The sequence below is a fragment of the Gossypium hirsutum genome, chromosome D01, assembly GCF_007990345.1.
Source record: "Gossypium hirsutum isolate 1008001.06 chromosome D01, Gossypium_hirsutum_v2.1, whole genome shotgun sequence".
Taxonomy (NCBI): domain Eukaryota; kingdom Viridiplantae; phylum Streptophyta; class Magnoliopsida; order Malvales; family Malvaceae; genus Gossypium; species Gossypium hirsutum.
The window spans coordinates 39,977,380-39,985,767 of NC_053437.1; the positions used below are offsets into that span (position 1 = coordinate 39,977,380).

General features: G+C 27.3%; 1 protein-coding gene and 1 long non-coding RNA gene across 6 annotated transcripts; one reads left to right on the forward strand and one right to left on the reverse strand.

Moving 5' to 3' along the window:
- Positions 1-350: 350 nt before the first annotated feature.
- LOC107948537 (uncharacterized) lies at positions 351-2,409 on the reverse strand. Its single transcript, XM_041086375.1, has 4 exons — positions 2,374-2,409; positions 2,072-2,128; positions 590-1,988; positions 351-472 (listed from the first exon to the last, which is right to left on the reverse strand). The coding sequence occupies exons 1-3, from the start codon at positions 2,407-2,409 to the stop codon at positions 1,362-1,364; spliced, it is 720 nt and encodes a 239-aa protein (XP_040942309.1). The 3' UTR covers positions 351-472; positions 590-1,361.
- A 404-nt stretch (positions 2,410-2,813) lies between these two features.
- On the forward strand, positions 2,814-5,036 carry LOC107948538 (uncharacterized). 5 transcript variants are annotated; one of them, XR_001697436.2, is made up of 4 exons: positions 2,814-3,404; positions 3,546-3,709; positions 4,222-4,337; positions 4,508-5,036. It is a non-coding gene; the product is annotated as an uncharacterized lncRNA (long non-coding RNA). The 5 variants fall into 5 exon arrangements; XR_001697437.2 differs by having other exon boundaries at positions 3,566-3,709; XR_001697439.2 differs by having other exon boundaries at positions 3,579-3,709.
- Positions 5,037-8,388: the final 3,352 nt, after the last annotated feature.

Sequence of the window (8,388 nt, forward strand, 5' to 3'; positions counted from 1 at the left end):
TACCTTTTCTTTACCAGATACCGGTCTACCTCTACGGAAGTCAGGTAAATGATATCGCTGACCTCTATATGGTCCAAGATAACCTTTCATTTGAGGATACCCAGAATCAACAAGATAATATTTTCCTACAAGTCATAATATAACAAACAATTAATTCAAGATTTTTTTCAAATAAAAATTATCAATTAAAGAACTTATACTTTATTATTTAAAAAATCACATATAAGTAAAATATCTAACCATTTGGAGGGTGCGGAAATTTGTATTTTGGATCTCGAATTGTATCAAGAAATACTCTACTGTCATGTGCCGATCCTTCCCATCCAGCCATGACAAATGTGAAACACATATTAAAATCACATACTGCCATAACATTTTGAGTCGGGATACCTTTTCTTCCAATATAGGGAATTTGTTCATTTGGTGGAAGAATAGCCGCAATGTGTGTACCATCAATTGCACCTATGCAATCCTGAACAAATAATAATATTAATCTCGTGCATATTTTTAGTCGAACAAATATATTAAAATATAATAATATAAAATTAAATTTTAACCTTAAAATGCGGCATATATATAGAATCATTACGTATTTGTTCGGGTATTGAGCTAAAAAAAGGATCTTCGGGTGCAATTAGATCAGTGGCCATCCTTGAAACTTTCTCAAGCACAACTGCAAAGTGTCAACTTATTGTTGATCCAGACCTTTGAAATCTTTCTCGACATTGGGAAACTTTTGCACCGGTGCCCAAGATGTATAAAAAAATTCCCAACATTTCAGTAGAATATATGTTTCTTGAAGTTTGCAAGTTGTATCTTGTCTCCAAAACTCTCAGCAAACTTGTGAATATCATTTTAGACATCCTAAAATTAATCATACAACGTGATCCGTGACCGTCAAGGATCTCTCGAATCCATGTCTCACCTGATTGTTTTGAATCCATGCACGGTTGCCTCAATATATACTTCTCGTAATATAATTGCACGGAAGAAGATGCAACAACAAATAATCGGTTAAAACATTCCATGCGTTGTAAAATCTCTTTCTTTTCCCTTTCACCGTCACTTTCATCACCACTATAATCTTGGGCTATACTCATCACCTGTGAATAAATTTTATATCAAAAATCACATATAAACAACTATCGATAAAACTAATTTAGTAAAAATAAGTAAAATATAAATTCAATATCTAAAGACCAAACATAAACAACTTTTAATAAAACTAGATTACACATAAATAAGTAGAACATAATTCAATATCCAAAAACCAAACATAAATAACTGTTAATAAAACTAGTTTAGCATTGTTGTTTAGTCACATAATAGATATCTTTGAACCCTAAAAGATCAGAAAATTTTCAACTATCCTCCATTTCTGTCTTAAGCCACAAAGCTCTAATCTTGGGATTAATTGATAAAAACATAATCCGCTTGTCCTTATTGACCAATAATCTAAGTGCGAAAAAATATAGCGGACTAGCTTCTAGAACTTCTTCTGACATGCTGTCAAGCATTTTAACTGCTTGTGGAATACCAAATGGATCCATAATAGGAGTCAAACTAGATGTGGCTTGACTCATATTGTCAGCTGCATTGCATAATTTTTCTATTTGACTGGACAATCTTGCAGCCCCTCCAATTTGCTTTGAGGATTTCTTTCTTCCAGTTTTAAAATGTGAACTTGACATCTCAGGGTTTTTTCTTTTTTGACTGGTTCCATCAATTTGAACATCATTTGAAATGTGAACATCACTTGAAATCTGAACATCATTTGAAATGTGAACATCATTTTTCATATTTTCTTCTTCATTCTCTTCAGGTATTTCGTTGTTAACATCCTCGAAAAAATCAGTAAGGAGTGTACCAGAAGAAGGTGCCCATGCTTTATCACCTGTTGCAACTATCCCCATGAACATTTGGTCCAACTTCCCTTCGAATTCAGGATCAATACCCGATGTTCTAAATTTTTTAGCTTCAGGCACAACCTACATATAAAATGATAGTTTAATAACAGTAATTATCAATAACATCATAAATAAGAAAAAAAAATTTAGAATTATTAATGTACCTGGAGCCTACTCTCCCACCATTCATCCGATGCATCAACGGTTCTTTTTATAGGATTCTACCCTAAACCAGTATCTTCGCCTTTAAGTTTCTTCCAAGCTTTCCATTCTTTTTTAGGGCATCCCACCTATTTTTAAGTTGTCTTTGTGAAAAACCCTTACCCGTTTCTTTCTCAAAGTTTGTCATTATTTTCAACCATCCATCTCTTGTGAAATGAGTACCAGGCCTATTGCCTTTCAATATCTCTTTAATACAAATATCACAAAATATTTCTGTCAATCTCTTATCCCACATTGCTTTTACTTTTTCATCACTAACTTCAACAGCCGAAGTACTCATCTATTGCGTATACGAACAAATTCATTTCAGCCAGTAAAACAATCAAGAAAATCAAATGTCACATAAGTATATATGTTTACATGTGTATCAAAATTTTAACTATATACATGAACAAATAACAATAATAATGATAATAATGAAGTAATAGGCAAAATTGATTAATAAAATGATATAACTTTATCATTACCATCATTAAAAAATGAAAAAAAAAATCACAAGAATTAAGGGCTAAAATTACTCTTGATGAACATTTATAGGCACAAGTTTTTAATTAATATTTATGTAATTAAAAATAGTTCCTTTAAGATTATTATTATAGCCATGCCTAGTCGCTCATCAAGAACATTTGTGCGAGGTTGCTATATAGTAAAATGGGGAGCTACACAGTTTCAAATTCACTAGTGCCCAATTCCAGGTGCATGGGCATTACTATGGAATGATGTAGGTGGGATTGTAGTCCCGAGCAATGTAATTCATAGTATCCTTTTTATTCCTAAAAAAAAGGGACTTCTATTGATAAGAAGCAAAATAGAGGGCAATTTATACTAATTAATTTTTTAAAATTCAATTTGAAGTGAACTTCTCTTTTTCACTAGAATTAAGAAAAGAAAAACGTAAAACAACTAATAGATACTAAAATAATTATTCAGTCAAAAGATGTTCTAAGTTCTTTTATTCTCTCACGCCTCCTCCTTTTATCAATTGCTATCTTCTTCTTTTTCATTTTTTCCCCTTCTTTTACCTAATTGCTATCTTCTTCTTTTTCTTTTTGTCCCCTTCTTTTACCTAATTGCTATTTTCTTCTTTTTCTTTTTGTCCCCTTCTTTTACCTAATTGCTATCTTCTTCTTTTTCTTATTTCCCCCCTTCTTTTACCTAAATCAGATTGCTTGGGACTTAGCTTGAACAAACAAACATCCCAATTTTGAGATTTTTCTCCATTGAAACCACATCACATCAACAAAATCCCAAATCTGAATCACTTCAATTTCACAGGTGAGTTTAAAGTCCTCGTGTATATATAGACACGTATATATACGTGTACTACATACGTATGTAAACTGTAAAGTCTTTCAATACTGTATGTTCTTCTTTTATGATCTGAAATTTGTTAAATTTTGTTTGTTTTTCTTGTAGAATTGATGGTCTGCTTTTAGATTTTTGTTACAGAATGAGTTTCAACTATTATTAAGGATCTTTCCACTTTGCTGCTGAAGGTAACAACGGCGTAGAGATGAGGTTTGCCATTTCCCTTCATCTTCTCCACTGCTAACTAGCAAAAATTCTAATACTTGATAATGGTAATTTTCAGTTTTGATTATTCAATTATTATTTTTCTTATTTTTTATTTATATCTAATTTGTTTCATTATATTTCTAAATCTCTATCGATGAGTATTTTATTAGGGATTTGATTTCCTGTTAGTGGATCTGATCTGTTCTTTCTGTACGAGGCAACCATATTAGAATATCTTTTTTTTTGTCTTAATTCAAGATTTTATTTCTGAATCGTAATTTAGAAGTTGCTGAAAGTTTTATTTGGTTGTTGAGAAAATGCTTGGAGAGCTAATGTAAGTATTAGATTATACGAATGCAATAACCTGTTGCTGAAAACAAAATCTGTTAGATATAGCTATTATGCTTTTTAAGTGTTTTTTGTGTCACATTGATTTGGACTTTGGTATATTAGAATGACTGAAGTCTAGGCTCTAATTAATTTATTGACTGGTTTTTGCCTTTTTAGCTTGAACTTGAAACTGTTTCCTTTGTGAAGGTTTGTGCTTTACCACCTTGATTGGTCTGTTGTTATACAGGAACTCAAAGATTGTATTAAGGGATTGCTGTATTTGGTGGGAGTGGTAGAATATCGAATCCGGGTTTTCAGAACTGATTGATACGGATAGAGAGAGACACAGAGCCAGAGAAACAGGTTTTCTATTTCAACTCAATGTTTTTAGTTTTTGTTAGGATGAATGCATGGATTATAACCCCCCAAATAAATAAAGCATGCCAAAACAAAGAAAGGGTTAAATTTCAGCTTGGGTTTTGATTCCAGAAACCCTATGCTAACATCATTTGTTTTGTTAATTATCTAAGCAGCCAATATCATCTATTTCATCATGCATAAAAGTTCAGGCAACAAAACTCATCCTATGAAAAAAAGATAAACTCACCGGTGGTGGAGAAGAGGAACAAAGCACCAGCAGAGGAACAAAGAACTAGCACCAGTAGAGGAACAAATAACCGATAGGGGAACAAATAACCAGCACCAGCAGTAGCAAAAGAACAGAGAACCAGCACCAGCAAAGGATCAAAGAAGCAGCAGAGGATCAAAGAAGCAGCGATGAGAGAAGAGATGAGAGCAGTTTGTGGGTGTGGCTAAAAAAGTAAATGAGCAGCTTAGAAACACTTTTTTGCCGGAAAAGTAGAAATTTTCTGCTTTTTCATCTTTTGGAAAGTGCTTTAAAAAAGTTACTCCACTGGCCCCAAATTATGTATATTCTTCATTGCTTTTCACCCAAAAAGCACTTTTGAGTGTAAAAGTGCTTTTCAACCGGGGCAAAGAACTGGCCCTAAGTGATAGTTGTTTTGTCATTTTTATTTTCAGGTTTGATTATTTTTCTACTTATATTTATTTTATTTTGTTTCATATTTATATTTTTTGTTTTATTTTGTTTTGTTTTAAATTTTTTATATTTTTAATTAATATATTTTTAATATATCAATATTTTTAGTTAAATATTTAAATAATAATGATTTTATCTTTGAGACTCATATTCAATTTCCTACTTCTAAATATATTTGTAATTTTTATTTTAAGTTGTTTCAAACTTTTTTTATTTTTAATTAATAAATATATTATTTTTAATTTTTTTATTTTTAATTCCACTTTTTAATTAATAATTCGAATATATATTACATATATCATTTTGTTAAAAATATTTAAAATTAATAACTCCTTTATATATAATATAAACATCAACTAATTTTATATATATTTTTATGTATAATATTTATGTCAAATATTTATTTTCTTCATGTGTATAGTTATTTCTAATATTATAAAATGAAATAATTATTTCAAATATAATTATTATTTTTATATGTAAAATATTTCAAATATCATTGTTTTTCATCTACATTGCGGGTATGATATTTCAAATATTTTTATATGTGAAATATTTCAATTAATTATGTCAAATATCATTATGTTTATATGTGAAATATTTTCAATACACACAAAAATATATAATACTAAAATTTACTACACTGATGATATGGATTGAAAAATAAATATTACACATATAAAAATTATATTTACTAAAAATAATCATATTTTTAATGATTATTTAACTTTATGAATAAAAGAGTTGTTAGTTAAAAATAATTTTTTAAATAATATATTTATAATTAATAATAATGATAATAATCTTAAAATAACATGAAATAAAAATTACAAATGTATTTAGAAAAGGGGATTTGAACTTGGGTCTCAACGATAAATTTAACCATTTAACCAAATGAACTAATATGTTAAAAACATTACTTAAAAATATAAAAAGCTTAAAACAAAATGAATTAAAAAATATAAATATGAGTAGGAAAAGAATCAAACTTGAGACTTACAAACCCATTAATAATTAACCATCTAATCAAACAAACCAATTATATTTAAAAAGTCAGAAAATACAACTTATGCGTTTTCCGCCACTCTCTCCAAAACAGCCTATTTCTCTAAAATTTTAAAAAAATCAACTTATTTAACCAATAAACTTTTTTTTGACATATATGACCTATTTAGCCAAATTTGAGATTTATTTGTCTACTAAGATATTTGCAAAAATATTACTTACATATTTATATATAATATAAAACTAACTAATAAGGGGTTATGAATAAAAAGGGTCAAAATGAGGTGGAATTAAAGAAATGTGTTGTTGTTGTTTTATATTTATTGGGATATGATGATGTTGGAGAGAAAGTGAAAATCGTGTCTTATAGAATGCGTTTTTACTAAAATTTAATAATTTAACTTCTTTGGTCAAGTGGTTAAATGTTGGTGTTTTTGTCATTGAATCTTGAGTTCGATTCTTATCCTATTCACATTTGTATTTTTTTTATTTCATATTGTTTAAAGATTTTTTTATTTTTAATTAATGTTTTTATAATTGTGATTTCATATTTGAATTCTAGGTTCAACTCCTCTTATAAGCATTTTAATATGTATTTTTTTTATTTCATATTGTTTCAAGTTTTTTTTAACTAATATTTATAATTAATAAATATATTGTTTTCAATTGTTTTTTAATTCATCTTTTTAATTAATAAATCTTTTATTTATAAAATCAAATAATTATTGCAAATATTATTTTTTAGTAAATTTAATTTTTATATGTGTAATATTTATTTTTTAATCCATATCATGAGTGTAGTAAATTGACATATTATATATTTTTGTATTTTTATTTGAAATAATTAATTGAAATATTTCATATATAAAAATATTTGAAATATCATACCCACAATGTAAATGAAAAATCAATGATATTTGAAATATTTTACATATTTAAAATAATTATTTGATTTTATAATATAAGACATATAAATATTATATATAAAGAAAAATATATCTAAAGAATTAGTTGATGTTTTACAAAAATAATTACATCTTTATTATTTGATTTTATAAATAAAAGAGTTATTAATTAAAAAAACTTAAAAACAATATTTTTATTAATTATAAACATTAATTAAAAGAACTTGGAACAACATGAAATAAAAAATACATAATGCTTATAAGAGAAATCAAACTTGAGACTCAAAGATAAAATTATAATTATCTAACCATCTAACTAAAGAAACTAATGTCTTAAAATATTAATTAAAAATTAAAAAAAAAAGAGCTTAAAACAAAATGAAATAAAAAAAATACAAATGTGAGTACAAGAGGAATTGAACCTGGGACTTAAAAACAAAAACATTAACATTTAACCATTTAATCAAAAAAGTTAAATTGTCAAGTGAAAATGCATTTTCAACTTACGTGGTTGAAAGCATGCCCTGCAGGATGTGTTTTCACTTTTGTATCCTGGTAAATATAAAAAAAACAACATACTTATTTAAATATTAAAAAAAACAACATATTTCTTTAATTCCACTAGGGGTGAGCAAAATATGATTCAACTGAATTATTCAAATCAACTCGATTTTTTTTCAAATTTCAAGTTTGAATTGAGTTGAATTTTCGAATTCAAATAAACCAAATACCAAACTCTTTTACTTCCCTTCCCCCAAATCCCCCCTTAAACCCTTTTACTTTCTCCAAAAAAATTTACTTCTCTCCAAACCTCCAAAACTCTTTTTTTATTTTCTCCTAAAACTTTTACTTTCTCCAAACCAATTTTTTTTCCTCTTGTTTTCCCCCAAAACTTTTACTTCCCCCATGATTTTTTTTTAAATTTATGTCTACTATTTATTTATTGAATTAAATTTCACATTTTGTACTATGTATATTATTGAATTGTTTAATTATGTTGAATTTTTATCAAATTTTGTTAAAATTGAATTATTAATGATGCCATAAAATATTCGTGTTAAAATTTTCTGTTAGTATCAATTTCACATTTATTTTTTAAAATAACTTTTATTAAAAAATCACATTTTTATATTTAATATAGTTTTTAATTTCAAAATACATAGTAACAATAATCAGAAGATAATTGAAACAACTAAGCAAGCAAAGAAGCTAGTCTATATATAAAAGATTAATAAATAAATTATGAGGGGTTGAAAGTTAATAACAAATTTGATTACGGTGGGTGGCAGTGGCTATAAGGACCCAAAGTCATTTTTTAATTTAACTCGGAAAAATATATTCGGTTCGATTAGAAGTTCATCTCAACCGACTCGATTTGAAATTTCAATTTAAGTTAGGATGATAAATTAGAATTCGTTAACTCGATTTTTTTCATTGATTCGAT

Excerpts from the sequence above, each read along its gene's own strand:
- LOC107948537 (XM_041086375.1), bottom strand. The coding sequence starts at position 2,409 with ATGAGTACTTCGGCTGTTGAAGTTAGTGATGAAAAA. Across the intron at positions 2,129-2,373 it reads TTGAAGTTAGTGATGAAAAA|AATCCTATAAAAAGAACCGT; the intron begins GTAAAAGCAATG and ends GGTTTAGGGTAG. Across the intron at positions 1,989-2,071 it reads GGTGGGAGAGTAGGCTCCAG|GTTGTGCCTGAAGCTAAAAA; the intron begins GTACATTAATAA and ends TTTTATATGTAG.